Below are 26111 nucleotides of genomic sequence, written 5' to 3'. Positions count from 1 at the left end.
ATTTTGCCAGTTCTTAACTTATTGCAAGGTGGATTGTAACAATTTTTAGGTGGTTTGTAGACTTAGCAGGTAGTTTTGCCTTCTAATGGATTGTACAGTCCAAAAACATGCAAAACCCATTGTTTAGTGTTGATGTGGTGAGCTTTAAGGTGTCACTTCTGGATAGCTTGTTAAAACCTTCTAAAACGATAGTGAAGCAAATACGGTAAAATGGCTAAATCCAAACCTGTTGAGAACTAAATGGTATTCTCTAACAGATACTACACTGTATAAAGTAAAATACTTTACTGGATATGTTATAAAAGTGTGTTGCTGGATCATAGCTTCACAGATGGAGCCCTGAATGAACATGTCTCTTGACAAGTGTTGGAAATAGCTAATTTTTAAGTGCATTAGTAGTTTTTGGCTTAGTAAAGTATCCTTAAAGTACTGTTTATCAGTTTTACATGAGCATTAACTTGTAGGTCTGTTTACAAAAAAAAAATCAAACAACAGTTGACATGTTCATTTCTAACCTTGTGGGCATAATAACCAACTTTGGCTCTTCGTCCTTTCAGTTCCTTCAGCCTAGATGGGATTAAAGTGTTATTAAATCATTATAATAAATAGCCTTAGTTTACATTTTCTGATTAGACACCGACCTGTACAATCAGACTTCGCTTAACTGTGTCAATGCGGCCTCTCTCTGGAACACTCACAATCTCATTGTCACACATAGTCTGAGATTGTTCTGCCTCTGCACTCACTGTCACATTCACGACTCCTGTGGCGTTGTTGCAGAGGATGATTTTTTTAATTTACTTTTTTACTTTACAGTTTCTTCAATTCTCTAGAATATACCCATTAAAGCCTATATTACTATAACTATAATCAAGTCTCACCAAGCACAGAGGGAATCAGAGTCCATTTAAAAGTCTTTCTGCTGTTTGCACACAGGCAGGATGAATATTTGCCATCAGAAGACGGCTCCAGCCTGTAATCTGAGGAAGGGGACGGAGTCACTTTAACCTGTAGATGAGGCACAAGCGATTAATTTACTGTGCATATTAAATGGAAATAATTTTAAAGACAATATCTAAGTCTTGAAGTACCATAATGCATTTGGAAAGATTATTGACGACAGTGGCCTTCAGTTCAAAAACCTCTCCCTGGATAATTGCGTACGGCATCGAGAGCTCCAGAAAGAAGGGCTGAAACACAGTAAGCTGAATGGTAGGAGCCAGTCCCAGACCTTTAGGGGACACACAGAAAGCTTCTGTCTCCCAAGTGGTGATGGTGTCGGGAACAGTAACAGGAATCTGCACTGATCCTGAGTCCCTGTGTGAATTCAATGATGTACTGTAAATGAGTTTATTGTAAATCGGAATTACCAATGTATAATGCTAATAAAATTTCGTTAAGAGCAAATTTTGTCGTTAAAGTCTGCACACTAAAATGTCCAGTGTTGATGTAACCCTTTGATTTTATTTAAGTTCAACTGGACGCAAACACTGCTGGGTGTTGATTAAATTTTCTGTGTAAGAAGCACTGCGGAAATCCAACCTTTTAGAGACAAACTACTTTTTTTAGCTTTAAGAAAAGCAAATATGAAAATAAATGACTGCTAATTTACAAACCCCACTTCAACAAGTTGCCATATCCAAGTTTCTGGAAAGAATTCTCGATCTTTACCGATGGGTAGCAGATAATCCGGTGGGTCATAAAGATCCATTTGCTCCGATTTTAAGCCAACACGACCACTTGCTAGTCAGGAAAATTATATATAATTATTTTAACTTATACAAAGTTTTATATCTAAGGGATCTTAAGATTACTTCACTGATGATATATGAACTCCATATGGCCAAGGGTTTGTGGGCACCTGACTGTCACATTCATGTTATCTCTCTGGATAAGGGAGTCTGCTAAATATCATAAATATATGTGCTTGAATATCACATTTTTCATTTTGTCCCCCTCAAGTGGCATTACAACCTAATAAAGAAAGGCATTCAACACAATCTTTTATGCAGGACCTTATAAGTGTGATAGGCATGTGTTCACCAACCTTCAGCCATATATGTTCAGCTAGATTTTTTCATTCATGACCTGAATAAATACTAGATTTTTGATAAATTAATAATATTATGAGAAAAAAAGTTTGGATATACCACATTTATGACAATTCTCTATATGATGATACATCACACCTTTGTACCTCAAACACTGAGGTACTCCAACAGCCAAATTTGTTGCCATTTTCAGTCCTACTCCCTGTCAGAAGATAATAAGTCATGGTATAATCACTGTAGCATATCACTGAACAGTTCTATGTAGTTTCAAATTAAAATTCACTCTTCAAGTATAAAAAAAAATTATTTTGCTATTTCTGTTCTTAAACTATTTTAGATTAACAACTTTCAAAAACATAAAAATAAATACAGTAGTAATTATTAGCCTGTCTGTTACCTTTAATGTATCATAAACACGGTCACTCTGTACTTGCCGGCTGTGTCTAACCTGCAAACACTCCCGATTATCTTCAACCATTAAGGGGTAACCTGATACTGATGTTACTGGCAACAAATTATATATCTGTGAAGTGATAATAAAAAAAATATTATTTTTTAATAATAATTATTAATTAATTTATATTATTTGAATTTCTCTTGGCACATGTCCCCATTCTGACCTTTTTAGGAAGACTTTTGCATGTAGGATTTTAATTAAATTGTGTGGTATGAGATGCTGTCATGCACACTCAAGACGCGACCGGCACTAGGACCCGGAAGTAATGCAGTCGCGAACCAGGAAGTATAAAAGGATTAAACAAACCACAGTACAACGCTCAGTCATTGAGTTGCCCGATGTCGTCTCGGTTACGGTCATCAAACTGTGAGTACTCACTTTCTTGGCTTTGCTTTTTTACTAAGTCGAGGAACGGGAATAGGACGTGTGTTTATAGGACGTGGGTTAGATTGTGTCTTTCCCTTACTCCCCAATCGTGAGAGTCCTTTGACTAAACAGCGTGATTATCCTGCCTATTCGTGTCACTCCGCGTTTGGGTTTACCAGTCACGCTACACAGGGCTAACCGCTAAAGCTACGTCTTCTGGTCATCTCAGGTTAGTTCTTGACAGAATGACTGAGCCACCCGCTTTGAACCCAGCGGAGTATGCGCGCCTATGCGATGTGGTGGATCAGCATGCCACGCTTATCAATCGGCTAACCAGAGAGCTCGATACTCTGCGTCGGAGCGTCCAAGACATCGCGGCCTTGCGGCAGGAGAACGCGGATCACCGCGCGGCTGTTGCTGACGCGGCGAGCCGGCTCCTCATTGCGGCAGTCCTCACCAGCTGCTGCAGGGTTTTTCTTCGTTAAGAAGAAAGGGGGCGAACTTCGCCCGTGTGTCGACTATCGGGGACTGAACAAGATCACTATAAAAAATCGACACCCGCTGCCTCTCACCAACTCAGCCCTGGACGCCCTCTCTGCTGCCACCATCTTCACGAAGTTGGACCTCCGGAGCGCCTACAACTTGGTGCGTATCAGAGAGGGCGATGAGTGAAAGACGGCGCTCATCACGCCCACCGGACACTACGAGAGCCTGGTCATACCCTTCGGACTCTGCAACGCACCCTCGGCCTTCCAACAATTTATCAATGACATCCTCAGAGACATGCTGGGCCGATGGGTGTTCGTCTACCTAGACGACATCCTCATCTATTCCCATAACCTCAAGGAACACATTTAACATGTTCAGGCTGTTCTTAAGAGATTGCTCGCTCACCAACGGTACTGTAAGCTGGAAAAATGTGCCTTCCACAAGCACTCCACCACGTTCCTGGGTTTTGGCATCTCGCCCCAGGGTGTGGCCATGGATCCACAGAAGCTCGAAGCTGTGCGTCACTGGCACCTACCCAGAACCCTCAAACAGCTTCAACGATTTCTGGGGTTTGCGAATTTCTATTGTCGATTTACCCGAGCTACAGTACAGTTGCAGCACCATTAACTGCATTGACCAGGCCCTCGCTTCACCCATTTCGTCTCACACCCGCCGCCATTTCCTCTTTTCAAGAACTGTGTCACCGTTTCACCACCGCTACCATTCTTCTCCACCCAGACGCCAACCAACCTTTCATTGTGGAGGTGGACGCGTCGGATGTGGGCGCCGACGCCGGTTTCTCCCAACGCGGTCCAGACCAGAAACTGCACCCGTGTGGTTTCTTCTCCAAGAAATTCAACCCCACTCAGCAGCGATACGGGGTAGGGGACCGCGAACTGCTGGGCATAAAGTGGGCCTTGGAGGAATGGCGTCACTGGCTCCAGGGCGCCAGTGAGCCGTTCATCGTCTGGACCGACCACCAGAACCTCATCACCATCAGGAACCTAAGGCAGCTCAATCCACGACAGGCACGGTGGGCTCTCTTTTTTGAACAGTACGACTTCCATCTGTCGTACTGCCCGGGGTCCAAGAACAACAAGGCCGAGACAGTACGAGGAAGACCTCCCCCTGGCAGATCCCGTGCCTGTCATCCACTTTTCCCGGATCATTGCACCCCTTCAATGGAACTTGGAGACAAGGGTCCGCCAGGCACAGGCTGCAGAGACCGGGCCGGCAGGCGTGCCGCCTGGTTGACTCTACGTACCCCAGAATGTAAGGTCAGACGTCCTCCAATGGGGCCACTCCTCATCGGTCGCCGGACACCAAGGGACACGGAGGACCCTCTCATTCATCAGACAGGCGTTCTGGTGGCCCTCCATGAGAAGGGACGTCACTGAGTTCGTTCAGGCGTGCCCGGTGTGCGCCAGGGCCAAGGACATCAATCAACCATCCCCTGGAGAGCTCCGACCACTTCCCGTTCCTCGACAGCCCTGGACGCACATCGCCCTGGATTTCATCATGGGCCTGCCGGTTTCCGAAGGGAAAAACACTATACTCACCATTGTTGACCGGTTCTCCAAGGCACCTGGTGGCCCTCACCGGACTCCCATCAGCCAAAACCACCGCTGAACTAACACTGGAACACGTAGTCCGCCTGCATGGGTTCCCCAAAGACATCGTCTCGGACAGGGGGCCCCAGTTCACCGCCCGGTTCTGGAAGGCCTTCTGCCGTCTGATCAATTCCACCAGTAGTCTGTCATCTGGATACCATCCCCAGATTAATGGTCAGACGGAACGGACCAACCAACAACTGGAGCGCTACCTAAGGTGTTTTGTGGCTGATCGCCAGCGCTCCTGGGCCCGCTACCTCAGAACTTTCTCACAACCTGCACGTCTTATCTGCCACCAACCTAAGCCCATTTGAGGTATGCTATGGTTTCCAACCCCCGATGTTTGCCCATCAAGAACCGGAGGTTGACGTACGATCGGCCCAACAGTTGGTCCGTAGGTGTCGATGGCTCTGGAACCAAGCCAACCTCGCGATCCAGAAGACCAATTACCAATACATTACTTACCACCGCCGTCAACACCCTCCGGGACGCTTGTACAGAGTAGGTGACAAGGTATGGTATACACAAAGAACCTACATCTACACACGGAATCCAAGAAACTTTCATCCCACTTCATAGGACCATACCGCATCACCCTAAGGATAAACCCTGTCACCTACCGGCTCCAGCTGCCTGCGGCGCTCCGGATTCATCCCATATTCCACACATCCCAACTCAAACCCTTCATCACCTCTCCAATGGTTCCACCCACCCCCCCTGCTCCTCCTCCCCGCATCATCGATGGTGGTCCCGCCTACACCGTGCGTCAGATCCTCGATTCACGCCCTCGTGGCGGAGGCACCCAGTACCTGGTTGATTGGAAGGGCTATAGCCCAAAGGAACGGTCTTGGATTCCGGCCCGGTTTATCCTCGACCCTGAACTCATTCGAGACTACCGTCGTCGGGTATCCTCCACCCCAGGACCATCAGGAGCCAGTCCTGGACAGGGGGGTACTGTCATGCACCGAACCAGGAAGTATAAAAGGAGTAAACAAACCACAGTACAACGCTCAGTCATTGAGTTGCCCAATGTCGTCTCGGTTACGATCATCAAACTGTGAGTACTCACTTTCTTGGCTTTGCTTTCTTACTGAGTGTGTGTTTATAGGATGTGGGTTAGATTGTATCTTTCCCTTACTCCCCAATCGTGAGAGTCCTTAGACTAAACAGCGTGATTATCCTGCCTATTCGTGTCACTCCGCGTTTGGGTTTACCAGTCACGCTACACAGGGCTAACCGCTAAAGCTACATCTTCTGGTCATCTCAGGTTAGTTCTTGACAGATGCACCAGACCAACCACTAGAGGTCCCTTTCTCTGGCAAGACAATCTACTGTACTGACATAAAAGTTAATTACATGCATCCAGTTGTAGGGCGAACGTTTAGGACATCACAGCTAGTGAACACCTCAGCATTCAGATTTTAGACTGACTAGGCAAAAAAAATAGGCATTGCATGCATAAGATGTAGCAACGTTGTACAGTACATATGTAGGTAGTAGAATAATCCCATGGACATAAACTGTTTTTGAAAAGGTTTATACCTATGTTATGTTAACATTGTTTCTTGCTTCTGGGTTTTTGCTCATATTCCATAAGTTCAAACGTTCTGGATTAGTTCATGACTATTGTTGGTACTTAAGCCTTTTTGGTTTGCTCTGTTGCATTGTTTGGTTTTGTTGTGGGTGTTATTCTCTTTGCCTATGTTTTTGTAGATTATTATTATTATAATGATCAATCTTCTTCTTTTTATTATTATTATTATTATTATTATTATTATTATTATTATTATTAATAATAATAATAATAATAATAATAATAATAATAATATTACTATTATTAATATTAGTAGTAATATTAGTAGTAGTACAGTAGGGCAGTGGTAGCTCAAAGGGTTAAGGCACTGAGTTACTGATCAGAAGATCGGCAGTTTGATCCCCAGCTCCACCAGGTTGCCACTGTTGGGCCCTTGAGCAAGGTCCTGAACCCTAATTGTTCCTGGGGCGCCGTATCATGGCTGGCCCTGCGCTCTTACTTTTGTTTTTTTTGCTTTCCTTCTTTTCTAGTTTATCATTAGTGTCACTTTGTTAATTTGTATCTTGATCCTGAGGTTTAGCAATACAAGTGTATGCACAAGCTCTCATACATTCTCTTTGCTTCAAGGCTACTGCATGACTGCTGCACTTGACATAACACTGCTTGTGTTTGTTGAATTCTTTCTTAAGAAATTGTGTTATCCCTTGAATGTTCTTATTAATGTGAATAATACCTTGTTTTATGCATAATTAAACTCCACAGTCTACTGACTGTATTTTCAGAACCTCATTCCAAGCTTTTTTAAAATTTTATTGAACAGACTTTCTTAAATTTATGTTCAGGAACTTGCTATAAAATTTTACTTGCAGCACTTAAAACCATAGCAAGTAAATTTTTATCTAAGAAGCAGATTTAACCTTTTCAATGTTTAGACGATCTCCAGACTCCACGATAAAGACACTCTGATCCACAGCACTGAGGCCACACAGTGAACCAGGATGAGCTGAGAGCTTAAGAGTGTTTTTCTCACCAGGAACTGACTTGGTGGGAGAGAACTGTAGCGAAACCTGGAGTAGATGATGGAAACAAGATTGGACAAGTTTAGCAATGTTACTGTATAGCTAAAACAGGGCAATGAGACTAATAAATGTCCTTACATTACCTTATTGCTAAAACATTTCTCCACATCAAAAGTCTTTCTTGCAGCGATGACTCTCTTACTGGGCAGAACAGAGTACACCACAATGTGCATTACAGGAGCCATTTCAGCAACAATAGATAAGTTTAATAAGATTTTTCCTTTTCTGGCTTCTAAAGAGTCTTCCACTTCAACTTTCTCATGACCATGATGGACTATGACTCCTTTAGATAAAACCTGAATGAGAAACGCAAAATATTTGATAACCACTCTCCATTTAAGGCTGCTGCAAATAATATGATGCATGTAGTTTTAATTTCCTGTATCATTAATCATGTCACTTACCATGTATATAAGATCAATACTGTAACTTCTAGTAGTTTCCCCAACAATATAGTAGTAAACGGTTATGGGAATTTCAGCACCACACCTAAGCTGTTCCTCTAAGCTCTCTATCGACAGTTCACTGAACATTGGACTGTAAGTTGTGTCAGGTTGCAGCTGCTTTATATTTACTTCAGCATTTGCAAAGAATGGTGCTTTGTATGCATGATGTCTTTTCCTCGAATAAACACTTGCCTAGATGACAGTGACACAGGGACAGTAATAACAGTAAAATATGTTTTTAGGGGAAGAAAATATACTACATACAGTATTTATACTTTTTTGGGTATGTTTGGGTCACCCTACCATACCGTTAATGTTATCGATGTTGTGGGAGGTTTAGGTGAAGCAACTGAGAAGTTTGCTAATCCGTTACCATCTGTAGTGAGAATAAGTGATATATTTTTGGCCTGTTGATTTTTTTCCCGAAGATATACCTTTTTGTTTGCAATTGGTGTTCCATTGTAGTTAGTAACTTTCACCTGTTGATCAGGGTAAAAAATAGGGGAAAACCTCTGGTATCTCATCACATGCATAAGTGTTATGCAATAATAATGCATGCTTAAATAATATATTTTTTAAAAGAAATAAAATTAATAACGTACCTTTCCTTTTATAGCATTCCCCCATTCAAAGTTATTTTGTGAAACAAGTATTTCTACTTTACCAACTTGAAAAGACAGTCTTATTTCTTTAGATTTCTCCACAGAAATATCTAAACCAAAAGAAGGAAATGACAATATAGAATTATAAAATACTATTTGGTGATATGATCTTAAATCAAAACTATAATGTATAATTGAATATTTTAACTTGATTATGATTAATGAGTGAGTATTTTGATGTTTAGTTTTAGTTTGTTAGTTTTTTTTATTATAGTTCATCTGCAAGGTTTTTACTATAAATATGCTTAACAATTAATGTTGGACCTGTGATGGATTGACACCCTGTCCAGGGTCTACCCCGCCTCGTGCCCTAAGTCTCCTGAGGTAGGCTCCAGGCCTCCCATGACCCTGAGTACAGGATAAACTGGTACTGAGAATGAGTAAGTGAGTAAGTGAGTGATCAATGCTGGAATTTTTATGTTGTGGTGTGCGACTAAATTTTGCTTCACACTCACTCCGGAGCTCACTAGTTAGGCGGCCTCCCCTTCTGCAGGTATGCAAAGGGGCAGGGCCGCAGGAATGTTCATCGGCTGGTGATTAATTCTTGTTGATGGATCTTTGGCTCCTACCGAAGCTATAAAATACAGCGGAGAGTGTAGCTCATGGTCTATTGAGCTGTTTATTTATCTGTCCATTTTTTTGGACCTCGAAAGCGGACAACCAACGACATAAATTGCACAGCAGACGCAAAAAGTAGGTACAGTATTTGTGTCTAATGAAAAACGTCTCCTCTATGTTGCTTCCATGTTACAGATTTGGAGTCATGCAACTACAAATGTGTAGAAAAAAAGAACTAATTGACATAGGCCCAGCCCTATTATGACATTTTAATGTTATATTAATAATAATAATAATAATAATACATTAAAAGTTTAAAATTAAGAGTCAGTCTTATACTATATCTAGCTTCTTATTTTTCTTTGTTTCGAGACATTGGTTACTGACTCACCTGTTCCTTCTTCTTTGAAGAGAATGGTAGCAACAAGCTGATTCCTGAAATTTGATACATTGAGGATAATAAATCCACATCCATTCTGACCCAACTAAGAGAAAGACACACACAAAAAAAAATTATTTTATTAGAGAGAAATAGAAAGGCAAAGAAAGAGAAACAATCGTTAGGATTATTTAACTCCAGTACCTCTAATCCGGGAAAGGAAACTATGCAAAGATAACTCATCCCCGATGTTCCGCACGCCTTTACTTCTGCTTGACCAGGAACTGGTTGTTCATATGTGTAGCTTCATATCACAGAGTTTATATATTACATATAAAAATTCTCTTATGTGCCATGAAAAAGCATTTGCCTCTTATTGTATTTTTTTTGTATATTTATCACACTTAAATGATTTAAATCAACTTATACATTTTAATATCACACAACCCATGAAAATACAAACTCAAGTAAATACAAAATAAAGTTTTTAAATGATAATTTCACTGATTAAGGGAAAAAAGCTCTCCAAGACTGGCCCAATGTGAGACAATAATTGCACTAAACCTAGTAACTGGTTATGCCACTGGTGGCAAACAACTGCAATCAATTGTTTTTGCTAACTGGCAATGAGTCTTTCACATCACTCTAATTTTGACCCACTCTCCTATGCAAAAGTATGTTAATTCAGTCACACTGGAGGGTTTTTGAGCATGAATGGCCTGTTTAAATATCTCAATTGGTTTTAAGTCAAGAACTTGACTAGCCCACTTCAAAACCTTTTTTTTTTTTTTTTGAGCGAGTCAGATGTTTTGACATTTTTAGTTGAGTATAATGGCGGAAGTCGCTGGAAAACTGCCCTAGCCTTCTCAATCCGTCAATCTTCCTGGACTCATGCTGCTGACCAGCAGGAGTTGAAAAGATCTGTCACTTATTTAAGGAGGCACTGGCCACCGTGCTTGAGCATTTCTGCTGACACCATGTCTCCTTCAGAAGTCAAATTGTTACAGCTGTGTGCATGGATGTTCTCCCTGTGCTTGGTGGGTTTCCTCCGGGTCCTCTGGTTTCCTCCCACAGTCCAAAGATATGCAGGTTAGGCTAATTGGTGTTCACAAATTGCCTGTAGTGTGTGAATGGGTGTGTGAGTGTGTGTACAGTATGTGTGTGCCCTGTCATGGATCGGCACCCTGTCCAGGGTGTACCCTGCCTCATGCCCTACGGTTTCTGGGATAGGCTCCAGGTCTGTGCGACCCTAAATACAAGATAAAGCGGTATAGAAGATAAGTGAGTGAGTGAGACAGTCTCTACGTCAATAAATGCAATACAGAGGTCCTAGCAGATAATCCAAACATGCAAAAATAAAAGAAATGAGTAACAATTATCTGGCAAGAAAATAAAGTTTCTAAGTGTCTTATATATTGTAGTCTTATGCAAAAGTTTAGGCACCCTTGATTAAAAGATTTTGGTAATTTTTCCACTCCACCCGTGCAATGTTTCCTGTGCCACTGGCTGCAACACAACCCCAAAACATGATAGAATCACACCTATGCTTAATAGTTGGCAAGGTGTTCTTTTCATGTAATGCTGCTCCTTTTTTTTCTCCAAATGCCTTTGCTGATTGTGGCCAAAGAGTTCTATTTTAACTTTATTAGTCCACAGCACTTGTTTCCAAAATGGATCAAGCTTCTGTGGACATTCCGTTGCATACCTCTGACATTGGATTTTATAATGGGGATGGAGGTAAGGTTTTCTTCTGCTGACTGTTCCATGAAGGTCTTGTGAAACGTTGCACCAGCACTCCTGAGTCTGCTAAATCTTCCTGCAGGCTTTATGCACTTAAATGGGGGCTTTGATTTGTCCTTCTGACCAGCATATGAGCAGTTCTCTCCAAGAGTTTTCTTGGTCTTCCAGGTCTCATCTTGACCTCCGCAGTTACCCTGAACTGCCATCTCTTAATTACTTACTTACTGTGGAAACTGTAACCTGTCAATGCTTTGCTATCTTTTTGTAGCCTTCTCCTGCATTGTGGGCATCAATAACTTTCATTTTCAGTCTTACACAGCTGAAAAACCCATGGTTGTTAAGTCTCCTTAAGTGTGTGCACAAGGTTTGAAAGGTCAAAGTATTTGTAAAGCGTTAAAATTGCTATCTAGCCATAACCCCTTCAAGTCCGCAAGATATTGCAGGCCACAACCTCAGTGAATGGATTTGGTGAGCGTGCTCTATTACCCCTGACCTTGACCAGATACGTTCATATTTACATAGAAATAGCATCCACTAAATGTATAAGTCAGGATTTAGGCCTCATTACAGCACAGAGACATCACTGGTTGATGTCTCTGTGCAAGAGCGCTTGCTTCTTTACAGCCACAACATGCAGGAATGTCGAGAAATCATTGTGAGGAGCTCTGCCTCTTCATTATCGACAAGTCACACGCCATTTTGGTCCTTAGCCTCCCCTGGTTAGTGCTTTATGGCCGCCAGATCGACTGGACCAAGCATCACAGGCTGGGGCCTTTCATGTTCCACATCAAGTCTTCACTCATCGCTTCCTCCATCTCCTACTTCAGCCACACCTGTTAAACCTTGGACATCTCCAATGTTCCCACTGAATACCATGACCTCAAGCAGCTGTTTCACAAGGCTTGAGCTATGTCACACCCACCGCACCAACATATGATTGCCCTATTGAACTTCTCCTGGGTACCTCCTCTCTAAAAGGACTCTCTGGCATGCCAGGAAAGGAAGTCCATAAACAATATCACAGAGGGTCTTGCCACAGAAATTATCTGTCTGTCCTATTCCCCTGCTCGGCTGGGGTTCGTCTTCTTCTTCTTCAAGAAAAAGGACAGGTCCTAACACCATGGTATTGATTATCAAGGGCTCAAAGAGATCACTGTCAGGAATCGCACACGTGGACTGCGCACACTGTTACGCTGCTGCAAGCAACAACAACAAAAGCGGAGAAGCTTACTGAGAGAGATATGAACGCGATGTGTTTACTGATGTGTTTACATGACTTCTTAATCTTTGACAGACATCGTTATAAATCATCTAACGTTACAAAGGTAAGCATAATATAGTTTTCCAACTATGTACACAGTTTGCAACTAGACAATCGCCTGCATTTTACGATTAAAAATTATATAGAGACGGATGTACATAGAGAAGACCATGCTGTATGAGAGTGTAAGTTAACTTACACTCCGCATTCATCGTGATTATTAGAAAAGGCGATCTGCAAAGATTCATAGAAAAAAAAATTACACTCACCGAGACTGGTGAAGATGAAGCAGGAAGTACAGATCTATTTTTTTAAAAGCTGCTTCCTAGCGAAACCTGCTTTATATTGACCCGCGTTTATAAAGCAGTCTGGTGAAAAATGATTAGCGCAAACATGAACGCATTTAGGTAGATCGGCGGGGACGTTAGCTTCAAAAACAAAATTCAGCCACTGTGTCCTCAGCGGCTCAGATGTCGGTAGTGAATGACGACTGCTGTGTTCGCTATTACACCCAACAACTGTACGCCACACTCGCTTGGGCGACATTTTGCTCCAGCGGCGAAAAACAATGGCCGACAGCTTTCTTCTCACTCGGGGCGGGTCTTTGCTAAAACACCAGTGTCAATCAACTATATTAGGAGCGGATTTCATACTCCCTTCTATGTCTGTTCCAGTGGTCCAAAAGTTCAAGAACCTCGAAATAAATGTTTTTTTCATAACAACAAGAGATTGTCTAAAGTGTTTCTCTCGTTATATATGAGATGGGGAAACCTTACAGAAATGTAGACTACATGGAGGTCTTTCTTGTCCCAATTTTAGACTGTATGCGCATGGTTTATATTTCGGATCAGGTGTGGGGGATGTTTAAACTGTCTTCAACCCTAATTATTAAATGCTAAACTGTTACACAGGGACTATTTGACTAAAAAAGGTCCTAAAAAAAGTCCTAAAAAAGTGTTTTTTTGGAGTCTACTGGGGGAGGGGTGCTCTCCAGGGCAAGATTCCACCTTTCTGATGCATCTACTTCAACCGCAAATTGAGGGGGCCAGGATCTTGAGAATAGGAGCTGATGTGAAGCGGCGTTTGAGTTTCCAGTGAGTTCCACTGAAATGGGTGTTTTAGAGAGATGAGAGTAGTAAGGGGCACTGCCACAGAGCTTTAATTCCTGATGAATTGTCTGTAAAAGTTAGTGAATCCCAGCAAATGTTGGAGGAGGACGGGACAGGCCACTCCAAGACTGCTTTTACTTTGGATGGGTTCATTTGAATACCCAAGGGAGAGATGACGGACTTAACATGCAAAAATATAAAAGGACAGTAACGCAAAGTGAAAGTCAGAGCTGATTATTCAAACCTGCATTAATCCAAGGTGAGGGGCAAAGGTAAGTTGAAAACACAACAAGGTCTTCATCACAGTAAGCAGATGCAAGAAAACACGAGACTATGTGGTGTGGATGGCACACAATAATCTGGCGAACAGTTGAAGTTTTAAAGTGTCTTATATAGGAGAAAATGATGAGACCAAAGTGGCTGCAGGTGTGCTCAGAGCGATGACTGAGCCAGTAAAAGTGAAGATGCAGACTAGAGCATGACAGAAAAGGAGCTGGCTTCAATGGCATGTGGTACATGGATTAGACATGATTTTACAAGCTGTGACGAGAGGTGGGTAAAATAGCAAAAAAATTTACTCAAGTAAGAGTAGCTGTACTTCAAAATAATATTACTCAAGTAGAAGTAAAAAGTACTCATCCAAAATATTACTCAAGTAAGAGTAAAAAAGTATTCGGTGAAAAGACTACTCAAGTAACTGTTTTATCGTAATGTTAATTTTTTTTTTTTTAGAAATTATGTAATCAGCTAGACAAAATGATAAAATAATGTATAAATTCTGACATTTCTAATATAAAATCAATAAAATAAATGAAATGAAATAAATGAATAAATCTAAATATTTACAAAATAGCAAATTAAGGAACAAGAAACACAAATTTACTAATCTCATTTTTTTCACAACATAAAGCTTTTGAAACAAATGCCTGTAGAGAGGTTAAACTATTTCCAGTTTAAGATATACTGTATATTCAGTTGCCCTCCAAATGGCTCAGCAGATAAACAAAATAACGTTAGAACTTGTGTACAAGAGGTCTCACTTTATCCCAAACTGTGTCTAGCAGAACAAATGTAAGAAACTTATATTTCTTACCCTCTAGCTAATTAATATTTGCTAATAATCTCAACATTGCAACATTAAATAAAACAGTTCAACTAACCGCAATATGTTTTCTTTACTGTCAACCATGGCTGAAGATTTCTTATGCTGCCGGTATGTGTGTGCTCATGTAACTACATGTGGTTATTGTTATTGTGGCTGATTATTGTGGCCAAATGAAGTCGTGTGATTACTGTTGTTATGTCTAATTGGTGAAACACAGTCTTGTGGTAGATACACTGTTTTTACTTCTGGTAAAAACAAAGACTATCTAATGTGTAGAATAAATGGTTAGAAAAGTAACGAGTCGAGTTTAGCCGAATGTACTATAGCTGAATAAGGGTAACGTTTCTTTTTTGCAAATCTACTCAAGTAAAAGTAATGTACAGTATGGTGCAGTAAAAGTACTCATATACATTTTTTTTTCAAAAAGTTACTTAAGCAAATGTAACGAAGAAAATGTAACCTGTGATTACCCATCTTGTGACAGTCACAAACTGATGGCCAGACATTCTCCTTTAGCATTTCTTGGTAGAGCTCAGAATTCATTGTTCCCTTTCAAAGGCTACACTCGATGCTGCGTGAAAACGCTATGGGAACATCTTTTCGTGTTGCCGGTTTTGAAGCATGTGTGTATCAAACACGCCAAATTTTGGCTTATATAACCTCAGGCAGGTGACGTCGTCTGATGAGACGCACCTGCAGGTTATAAATAGGAGTGAACCGGAAACATTCCTCAGATCTTTTGTCTTCATGACCGCATTGTGCGCGTGTGTCACAAACAAATTAAAAAGCAAAGAAAAGTGTTTAACTCACCGATATAATGGCGGAGTTTAAAGCGAGATGTGTCCCTCCGTGCAAGAATTTCCTCTCGGAGGGCGATCTCCACACTTTTTGCTTCAAATGTTTGGGTGAAAGTCCTGCTCTCCAAGGGCTTCAAGGAGACTGTGAACACTTTGATCTGCTTCGCGTTCTTTAGAGAGCCACGAGCCGCGCTGCATTCCTGGGGATCACAAGCCGATCTGGCTAAGGCGCGCGTGACGGAGTCTCCCCTACTTTCTGTCGCCCTCTCTTCCGATCGGAAAGTCTCTCCTTTCACTTCACAAGCGCACTCTGGTGCTTCTCGTGAGTGTGTAGAAGAGACTCACTCTCTTGCTTCTGTGGAAATGTAAATGTAGCTACCTCAGAACGCTCCTCTAAGGAAGATAGAGAATATGAGGAGCTGCTTGAAGTCATAATGCGTGCAGTCGAGCGGCTGCACATTGATTGGCCACAGGAGCAAGCCCTTCTCAAACGCTCAAAACTAGACGACAGATTCCTGTTGGGTGGCCAGGAGATGGAGCCACAACGCCGCTCTCTTCCCTTTTTTGACGACCTCCACAACGAATTAACTCATTCATGGAGCAATCCTTATTCATCCCGTATTTTTGTACCATCGACTTCGTTTTATGCGAATATCGTTGATGCAAAAGCATGTGGTTACATGGCAATGCCCCAGATAGAAGAGATGCTCACGGGCTATCTTTCTCCTGGGACATCATCCTCACTAAAGAAGCCAACACTTCCCTCCAAGCCATGTAGATCTTCTTCTACCCTGGTAGGAAAGGTGTTTCAAGCAGCAGGTCAAGCCGGCGCTTCTTTGCACACCATGGCGGTCTTGCAGGCGTACCAGGCCGACCTGCTAAAAGATTTGAGCACGAGCAGCTCTGTGATTGAGTGTGAGCATGCACAGAATTACGCCGGGCCACTGACTTGTCCCTTTTTGCGACCAAGCAGACGGCCCGTGCTATCGGCCATTCCATGGCTTTCCTGGTGTCAGCAGAGAGGCACCTGTGGTTAAATTTGACAGGCATCAAGGATAAGGATCAAACATTCCTCCTTGATGCCCCTGTCTCACCTTCCGGCCTGTTCGGCGAGGCTGTAAATTCCGTCGCCACCAGGTTTCGCGAGGCTAGGCTGTACGAAGAGGCTTTTGGGAAATTTCTCTCACGCCATGCTCAAGAGTCGAGACTTTCGGCCACACAGTCTCGATCAGATCTGATTCTCGCCAGATGGGAGGCGCAAAAAGAAAGCATTAGCAGCCGGGCACCCCCTCGTAAAGACTTGGGTACGGCTCGCCGCCCCTCACAAGCTGCCTCAAAGAGGTCAAATCGCCGCACTGTCTTCTTTTCGAAGAAGTCGTCCTGAAGCTTATGCGCCCAGGACCATGGGGTGGACCCCCCCCCCCGGGGAGGGGCACAAAACATTCTTTCCTATAAGAAGGTGCCCTTTCTGGCACCCCCAGGGGGTCGGTGTTCAGTTTCCGCCGCGTTTGGTGTTTCGGACAACAACGATCTCCAACAGCACGTTAGTCCTTCGTTCATATCCTGCTGTACTCCAGGATGCCAAACCACCAACACCCCCACCCCCCCACCATAGCACATGTCCCCTACCAGGCAGAGAGTCAGGCTACTACAGTCGGTATTTCTTAAGGAACGGGGGGCTGTGTCCAATTTTTTGATTTTCGTGGGCTGAACCGCTATCTAAAAATAAATAAATACAGCCTCAAATGTTGACTGTCAAAATGATTATTCTTAAATCCTACCCAGCGATTGATTTGTGACAATCGATCTGCAGGACGCTGTAGCGAATAACAGGGCTCCCAGAGAGAACAGTCAATGGATCACATTCCTGAACACCCTCTCCCAGCATGCATGGCACCATCCTGATAACCTTATCTGGTTTGCTATCTTAAGGGGGACATCTGTAAAACTAAGAAACTCCACAAGGCCAGATGCTTTGAAGTAGACCCCGAAACCGAGGGTGTAAATCGGCGATCCGGTAAACGAAGAAGACAGTTTTACAGCTTCACCCCGAGCTGGGGGGGGAAAACTCATCACATCTGGACACCCTCTTGACCTCCGGAAGACATGCCTTTCCATGAACAAAGGCATACGGCATGGACACTATTTTAAACATCTTTAAAGTGTGCCAGTAGGGCAAAACATATTTACATATATTTACTCATTTCCTTTTATTCCTATGTTTGATTATTCTGCATAACTTTAAAGGTGTCATCAGCATTTACAAACTTTTTATTAGATAAAGGAAGGAATGAGTGGGTATGTAAAGATATGTAATGTTTGTTGTCAATCACAACAATCAAGCCATCAAGCTGGCTTTATTTCAAGAATGTTGGTGAACATGGGTAATTGGTAGCATGAACAGAGCTCATGCAAAATTACTTTTTATAAAGTATTAAAAACTCCAACCGGATGGGTCACACGTGACAGCCGAAACACCTGGCTAATTTATGCACGGAAGGAGGAACCACGTGAGGCGTGGCTAAGCACCTGTGGGACGGACTGACCCCCAAGGGACAAAAACCCTTAGGAAGTCCACAGTGTAGAGAAGAAGAGAAGTTATCATCACAACTGCAACCTACAACATCTTCCAAGCAGCTCGGGCTTCCGCCCTTTGCGGGCGCTGCGCCGCCGCTGCTGGAGTTATCCGCACTTCAAGAACACTCAACGAGACTTGGTGTTAGAACTTCAAAGTCCAGCAACGAAGGAAACCTCAGGAGAAGTTCCAGAGCACAGCCATTGGTAACCAGGCAACCAACGCCTCACCGAAGGGCTTTCCGGACTGACATCATCTCTACAACAGCGCACCAACCAATCAGCAACGCCGTGATTCCCTTCGCTGGAGGCGAACCACTGGATGAGAACGAAACGTAACGCAAGTAAACAAACAAAGCTGCATACCTTCCTGAAGTTGGTGCTCGTTTCATAACTAAACCGTAAGATTAAACCCAAGACTCTGCTCTTGTGACTTTCGTTGATCTAGTAAACAGTACTAGAACAGTACTAGAATAACTTCATTTATTTTCCGCTTATTTTTTCATTTTTTTATATACAGTATTCATATATTTTCATATATTTTCCATATATTTTCTATATTGTGTATTTTGTGTACAGTTTTGTATATTTTTATTTTATTCTTCCCTAGTTAAACTTACCCTTTATTTAGATTTTCATATTTATATTCCTTTATTCTTAGGTCACGAGCAGTTGTCTAAGCATTTCACTGCATATCGTACTGTGTATGACTGTGTATGTGACAAATAAAATTTTAATTTGAATATGGATTTCACTTGCCAAACTGTTTGCATGTATGTGCGTGTGTGTATGAGTGTGTGCGTGCGTTCAAGTAGTGTAGTTTCATGTATCGTAGACTAGTCAAATAAATTCTCGTTTCTTTATAAAGTACTGTTGTCTTGGTTATGTATTTTAAAGTCTAAACATTTGCCCAGATTGTCATGCACACTCAAGCCGCGACTGGCACTAGGACCCGGAAGTAATGCGGTCGCGAACCAGGAAGTATAAAAGGAGTAAACAAACCACAGTACAACGCTCAGTCATTGAGTTGCCCGATGTTGCCTTGTTTGCGGTCATCTAACTGTGAGTACTCACCTTTTTGGCTTCGCTTTCTTGCTGAGTGTGTATTTATAGGGCGCGGGTTAGATTGTGTCTTTCCCTTGCTCCCCAATCGTGAGAGTCCTTAGACTAACTGCGTGATTATCCTGCCTATTCGTGTCACTCCGCGTTTGGGTTTACCAGTCATGCTACACAGGGCTAACCGCTAAAGCTACGTCTTCTGGTCATCTCAGGTTAGTTCTTGACACAGATCGTGTTACCTTGCTCATAATTGCTAAATACTAGATTTTGTGTTATAGCCGTTGGCCATGTGATGACCAGAACTGGTAAGATACACTAAACTGTGCTAAACGCTAGACGGGTAGTCAATATAGTGTACGTTATACATTTTGATTCAAATAATCAAATTAAACCGAATCGTTAAAGATTCGATACAACTCTGACCCAAAGCTAAACATTACTTATTAATGGTGAAGGATGTGTTGGCATTGTGTCCACATTAAAATGTCTACATTTATTGGTGGACAATGTAACCGTCATTCGTTGTCTTTATTATGTAATCCCTACGTATTAATGATGAAGAATGCCGGATGCTATTCATGGTCATTATTACGTTTAAACGCTACAACGCATACTTTTACATAGAATTATTGCCACAACACAGGAGGTTCCTGAGGTTCGCTTTTGGGGGCGAAGCTTACCAGTATCGGGTCCTTCCATTGGTCTAGCTCTCTCACCCGCACGACTGGCTGGCCCAGTCTCAGTAGCTAGCGCTTCGACATTAAGATGTCGTCCTAGCTCATTTTTGTTTCTTAGGATCGATACCCAATGCCACAAAAATCGTGCTTCCTGTTCAAAGGACAACATATTTGGGTGTCACATGGGATTCGGTGGTAAGGCGGGCATAGCTGTCTCCCGCTTGCCTCGAATCCATTCTCAACACCCTCAAGGAAATCAAGCTAGACCAGAAAGTGACATGTTCATCGCTTTTAGAGATCTTAGCTCTCATGGCAGCTGCATCCACTGTGATACCTTTGGGCCTTCAGCACATGAGGGCATCTCAGATGGGGCTAAGAACTAGGGGATTTCACTCGAGGGCCAACGCCAGGGGCTTCGTACCCTTTCTATGTGGTTCAGACCCCGGTTTCTGACTTTGGGTCCCACTCTGAGTCCGTTTTGTCATCGCAGGATGCTAACAACAGATGCTTCCCTCACAGTCTGGGGTGCGGTCTTAGATGACCGTCCAGCCCAAGGGAGCTGGAGAGGTCATCTTCTCGCGCGGCACATCAATTGCCTCCAAATGATGGCTCTATTTCTGGCCCTAAAGCACTTCCTCCAGCAGTTGAGGCTACCATGTCTTAGTGCGGGTGGACAACACTACAGTAGTCTCATATATTAGTCGCCAGGGCGGACTGTGCTTGCGCCGATTGAATAAGCTAGTGCACCAGGTTCTGCTTTGGGCACAGGACAAGTTCCTGTCCCTTAGGGCGATTTACATTCCAGGGCATATGAATACGGGAGCAGACGTGCTGTCCAGTCAAGCTCTAAACACAGGGGGAATAGAAACCCCACCCCGAAGTAGTCAGTTAATCTGGCTGACTGGCTAAATTCAGGTAGCAGAGGTGGACCTCTTTGCCTCGCAAGAAACAGCAAATGTCCCCTTTACTACTCTCTGACTCTTCCAGCGCTCCTGGGTCTGGAGGCCTTGGCCTGTACGTGGCCCAGATTACGCCTTTATGCGTTTTTCCCGATAGCTTTGCTCCCTGGAGTCTTGGCGAGGGTCGTCAACAGGGTTTGCGCCTCTTACTGATAGCGCCCCATTGGCCGACCAGAGTGTGGTTCATAGAGCTAATATCTCTCCTCGACGGCTCATCGTTGGTGATTCCAGTGAGGAGGGGTCTTCTGTCTCGGGCGTCATTTAACCAGGGGGATCGCCTTATCTATTGCACTAGCAAGAGGTATTCCCGTGCAGCAAGTGTGTGACGCGGAAGTTTGGCCCTCTCCGCACACATTTGCTAGTTTTTATAGTCTGTTTTTATAGGCCTTGTGCGCACACGCTACACAACCTTGGGGTCCAGACACTTGCAGTGCGGCGGCGTGGGTATTCTCGTTCCCATAGCGTTTTTACGCAGCATGGAGTGTAGCCTTTGAAAGGGAATGTCTCGGGTTACTTTGCTGTAACCCTGTTCCCTGAAAATCCGATCTGAGAAATGTTTCTGGTTTACTTCTATTTATAACCTTCAGGTTGGACGACGTCACCTGACCGAGGTTATATAAGCCAAAATTTGGCGTGTTTGATACACACATGCTTATGTATAATTTTTGGGGGTCATCTGGATAATTATAGAGTGACAAATTGGGAAAAAAAAAATGGGAAGAGGCAAATGCTTTTTCACGGCATTGTACATATCATAAACTTGTGCTAGAGCTTCAAGGTAGCACTATGTTATGTATTTAATAGAACATATTATTCACAATAATCAAAAGAGATTTGTTTTTTTTTCTTCCACAAATTGTATACTTACTGTGCACAAACTTCAAGCTTCAATTCCTCCTCCCCGACAATGTGTTCTTTTATTGTAACCTTAAACTTGGGTAGAACTAAATGTGAAATGCAGTTTATTACTACAAGTTACATGTGTTGGCTACATCTGTAAAAACTTAAGTGTTACTTCTTATGTCACATACCATACTTTTCCACCTTAAAATCGTGTGTGATCAACCTATTTCCAGTGTTCGCAGTTATCTTGTAACTTCCCTCTGGAGCTTCAGAATTTAGTTCATGAAAAAGCTGCACTATTAGACCACTTGATGACACATTTGTCCACTGACCAATCCTGTTTTGGTGATTATCCTGTTACGTTCCTCAAACACACAATAAGCTCAGTTGTAAAACCATTAGAAAAAGCATAACATAGTACTACTAGAAATGAACAAAGTGGTCAATAAATAATATTGTGTATGATTCCACTTTACCTGAAGACTCACTGTGGTGTACTGTGAAATATAAGACAATAGATTTTAATTAATGATTTAAAAATATTACACTGAGATGGGTACAACTTTAGTCTGCACTTATAAAAAATAATGTTGTACAGTTTAGTTAAGTTCTGATTTAAATTTTTTATATTTAAGTTTTCAAGTCACAGAGTTTGCTTTTACCTTTTGCTCAACTGGAATAAAATTTACATCCGTAGAGACAATTCTAAAATTCACTGTGGAAATACAAAGGTAAAGAAATGTGATGTGGCTTATGTACATTTAGGGGTATATAGAGAATTTACAGTAGGAATGATGGGAATTACTGTATTTATTACAAAGGATTCACCTGTTTGGCCTGGATTGTAGATTGGCTTATCAGTCTGAATAAAAAACAACCTGCCATAGGGTTTAAACATCACTTTCCTTTTTTCTGTCGTCTTAAAACTTTCACCTTTGACGTCTACTTTGATCTCTTGCACTGAATTATCTTTAACATGTGGAGCCTGTGGAGAATTATTCCCTGTTAAACATGAGTCACTAAGAATACGTAAAATCAAATAAATAAATTATATATATTGCTTTGGATTTCTGACCTCAAAATGAAAGCACTGGTGAATCTCCTTGTCCACTTTGTCTTGTAAAAGAGTTCTGCTCTCGTTGTTGTGAACCAGATAAATGCTCATTTGCAGAATCTCATTAGGCTTCAAAACACTCATGCAGATCTTTGCAACGGATCCAGACTCTATTACTGCAGGAAATGTCACCATGAAATATCTAAAGACAAGGAAAAAATTGTTTTGAGGTGATTATTTGGTTAAAAAAATAACTTAAGGTTTTTTAGTTAAGAGAGATTATACAAGTAAACTAGCATAGCCAGAGCAGGAGACCTGATGATGTCAAAGTTCATATGCAAAATCAATAATTAGTTAAAAATCTACAGACACTTTATGGTATTGGAATCCATTTAAACCTTTTAACATTTGTAAAACCAGATAAACTTATACAGTTATATAATATTACATATTAATAAGGGTCCTCATTAGAGTGTCTGTCTGACCACTTGGTATTATTTTAATAAACATACTATCTGTAATGTACATAATTTGTGGTAATTTTGAGGGAGACCAGTGAAGTTTTGCTTGCAGTGTATGTTTAAGTAACTTTTGTACACAAGTAATTTTTGCACACATTGCCAATACACAGTACAGTGTTGCAGTTTCTTTCTTTGGAATCCAATAACTTTATGTTTTATAAGCAATTTTCAAGTTTTACATACTCATGCATAAAAAATTGGGAAAAATTATAGAAACAGTATCTAATGTAGTATAATATTTTTATACTATAGCTATAAGATCTGCAATAGTTTATGACAACAATGTAAAATTATATAAGACTTACGGTTCTGAGGTGTTTCCATAGACCGAGAGAAAGTATAAGTTGGCTAACAGTACCGCTATCTTTATGTGGACTTGACCGTCTGCCATGATGAAGTCCATCACCACTGCCAAGCTGTTATGCCTGTATGCTTTTTTTAATGTTATCACTTCATCCGCTCATTAATAATTAACTACAATTAGAAAAAACAAATACAGCAGTCTGACTACAGAGAATAAGCCCCTTATACCAGCCTAGTATTGCAGTAGAAATGGAAACCTCACAGCTTAATAACATGCATTGTATAATATAATGATCCAAAAAAGTATGGTGTTTTCTAACTAATTTAATGAATTGTTTACATAGTTAATCAATATAGCAAGAGTAGCTGCTTACAGAGCTACTATTATTTTTTGGCCACTGGCCAGATTTCACATTATTAAAATGGTTCTGCACCCACATACATTTGTGCAGTTACACTCTCCGAGGCATTAATTAACAGAAAGTGTAGAAGAGTACAAAGAATCAACCTTCACACTAATTGTATTGGACATTAAAAAAAAAACAAAAAAAAAAACAATGTTGGACATCAACAAAAAGTTGAGTGACCCTCTCTTGTGCCTTCCTACTTTATCAACTAAGATTATTGCATTATGAACACCCTCAGAGATGTCGAGGGGAGACAGTCATGTTGAAGGCATTGTGTTATACACAGCTGTCCATTTCCATATTCATGTATGGTTGTCTTTCATTTTTAATTTAAGCTATCTGGCTCCTCCCATATATATATATATATATATATATATATATATATATATATATATATATATATACATATGAGTGTCATGGTGTACTGTAGATACTGCAGATGCAGGATCAAAAAAGGAAGATTTATTCAAGTGAATTATAAACAAAACAAACAAAACGAAACCAAAGATAATGCTGGCTATGTCGAGACTTCCCCGGCTGGGTCTGCAGGCAGGCAGTAAACACACAAGTACTATTATTTATACTTAGAACTCAGTTGTTTTCTGACTGAGATGACTCATTGTCCTTTAGTCCATGTACAGATCTGCCCGTAGGGCTTGGCGGTACCGGCTGCCCCTTGCCCTGTTATGCAGACAACTTTCACTTCTGGGGGAAGGGAACAGAGTCATAAGCAGTATATATAGAGACAGGCTGGTATATATAGAGACACACAGGGGTAGACACAGGTAAACTTGATTTGGTGATAATACAGATACTGGGAAACAAGTACACACGTAGACACACTATGGGGAGACAACGCGGCAATTCAGTAATCCGGTGACCCAGATCTTTTTCCCCTGGACTGAGGGAGTACAGATGTTACAATAAGGCTAAATTATTAAGGGAGACTAGAATTCTCTGGGTACCTGCTACCTTCACCTGTTACTGTAATTACCATATATATAAATGTCAAATCAGCACAATACAATTCATAGCCACCGCACCAGAATGCACCCTTACCCAAATATCTAAAACTGAATTCCTCTGTTTCTACTGTTATTGTCTGTTCAAGTAAGGTGCATATAAGTACATCTTGGTTGTTATAAAATTTCCTGCTCTGCACACTGACTGTGAAGTTTTCTACTCGGAATGTGAGTACAACATAAGTAATTGGGGCCTAATTTGATGCAAAATGCAAACAAATCATTGAAAATATGAGACTAACATGAGGCTAAAGTTTCTGCAGTCCCACTGACCTAAATCAAATTGGTATCTTTAATTGGTATAGTAAATTAAGTACAAAGGGAACAATTCTTTCTGCAAAACTAGCTGGGTAAAATAATTATTTGATCCCCTAAAGAAGTTTCTCCAAAGAACTGAAGGGCCTATAATTTTTTTTTTATAATAGGTTTATATTACAGGATAGAGACAGAATATTAATCAAAAATCCAGAAAAAGCACATGATAAAAGATTATACAGTAATTTGAGTTGCATTTTAATGAGGAAAAAATGTATTTGATCCCCTACCCACCAACAATAATTCTGGCTCCCACAGACTGGTTATGTGCTCATGTGGTACACAGATTTTAATTAAGGTGCTCCTAAAAAAACTTTTTATGTGTATAAAATACACCTATCTATCTTCAAATCAAACCTAACACCTGAAAAGACCAAAGACCTGTCAAAGGTTGTCAGGGACAATATTGTAGACCTGCACAAGGCTGGAATAGACTACAAGATCATCAGTAATAATCTTGGTTTTTTCACAAATGGAGGAATACATAATAACCATTAATCGCCTTTGTTCTGGAGCCCAATGCAAGGTTTTGACTCATAGGGTTAGGATGATCAGGAGAAAAGTGAGGGATCAGTCTAGAACTGCATGAGAGGAGCTTGTGAACGATCTCAAGGCAAGGACCACTTGTTTTATGTGGAGAAAGAAAAATGCTGAGTAGGAATACGAAGAACACCTTCCCTTACAGTCAGGAACAGAGGGAGAACATCATGCTTTTTGGCTGTTTCTCTGCTAAA

At 41.5% G+C, this 26111-nt stretch overlaps 1 protein-coding gene across 1 annotated transcript in view; it reads right to left on the bottom strand.

The window, feature by feature from the left end:
• LOC128533412 (alpha-2-macroglobulin-P-like) overlaps positions 1 to 23748 on the bottom strand; it is a 60712-nt gene extending 36964 nt beyond the window's left edge. The window contains exons 1-21 of the mRNA XM_053507672.1: positions 23636 to 23748; positions 22831 to 23011; positions 22584 to 22740; positions 22418 to 22470; positions 22232 to 22252; positions 21944 to 22109; positions 21781 to 21856; positions 9836 to 9935; positions 9644 to 9737; positions 8635 to 8744; positions 8341 to 8511; positions 7991 to 8224; positions 7670 to 7882; positions 7425 to 7574; positions 2449 to 2574; positions 2163 to 2253; positions 1617 to 1743; positions 1092 to 1317; positions 882 to 1008; positions 642 to 763; positions 516 to 567 (exon numbers count right to left, since the gene is read on the bottom strand). Coding sequence (XP_053363647.1) covers positions 516 to 567; positions 642 to 763; positions 882 to 1008; positions 1092 to 1317; positions 1617 to 1743; positions 2163 to 2253; positions 2449 to 2574; positions 7425 to 7574; positions 7670 to 7882; positions 7991 to 8224; positions 8341 to 8511; positions 8635 to 8744; positions 9644 to 9737; positions 9836 to 9935; positions 21781 to 21856; positions 21944 to 22109; positions 22232 to 22252; positions 22418 to 22470; positions 22584 to 22740; positions 22831 to 23011; positions 23636 to 23733 — 2695 coding nt within the window. The 5' untranslated portion in view covers positions 23734 to 23748. The remainder of the gene's footprint in view (positions 1 to 515; positions 568 to 641; positions 764 to 881; positions 1009 to 1091; positions 1318 to 1616; positions 1744 to 2162; positions 2254 to 2448; positions 2575 to 7424; positions 7575 to 7669; positions 7883 to 7990; positions 8225 to 8340; positions 8512 to 8634; positions 8745 to 9643; positions 9738 to 9835; positions 9936 to 21780; positions 21857 to 21943; positions 22110 to 22231; positions 22253 to 22417; positions 22471 to 22583; positions 22741 to 22830; positions 23012 to 23635) is intronic.
• Positions 23749 to 26111: the final 2363 nt, after the last annotated feature.

Source organism: Clarias gariepinus, chromosome 11 (assembly GCF_024256425.1).
Source record: "Clarias gariepinus isolate MV-2021 ecotype Netherlands chromosome 11, CGAR_prim_01v2, whole genome shotgun sequence".
Taxonomy (NCBI): Eukaryota; Metazoa; Chordata; class Actinopteri; order Siluriformes; family Clariidae; genus Clarias; species Clarias gariepinus.
Note: the sequence above shows the minus strand (reverse complement) of the source record. Positions and strands in the feature narration are given on the sequence as shown.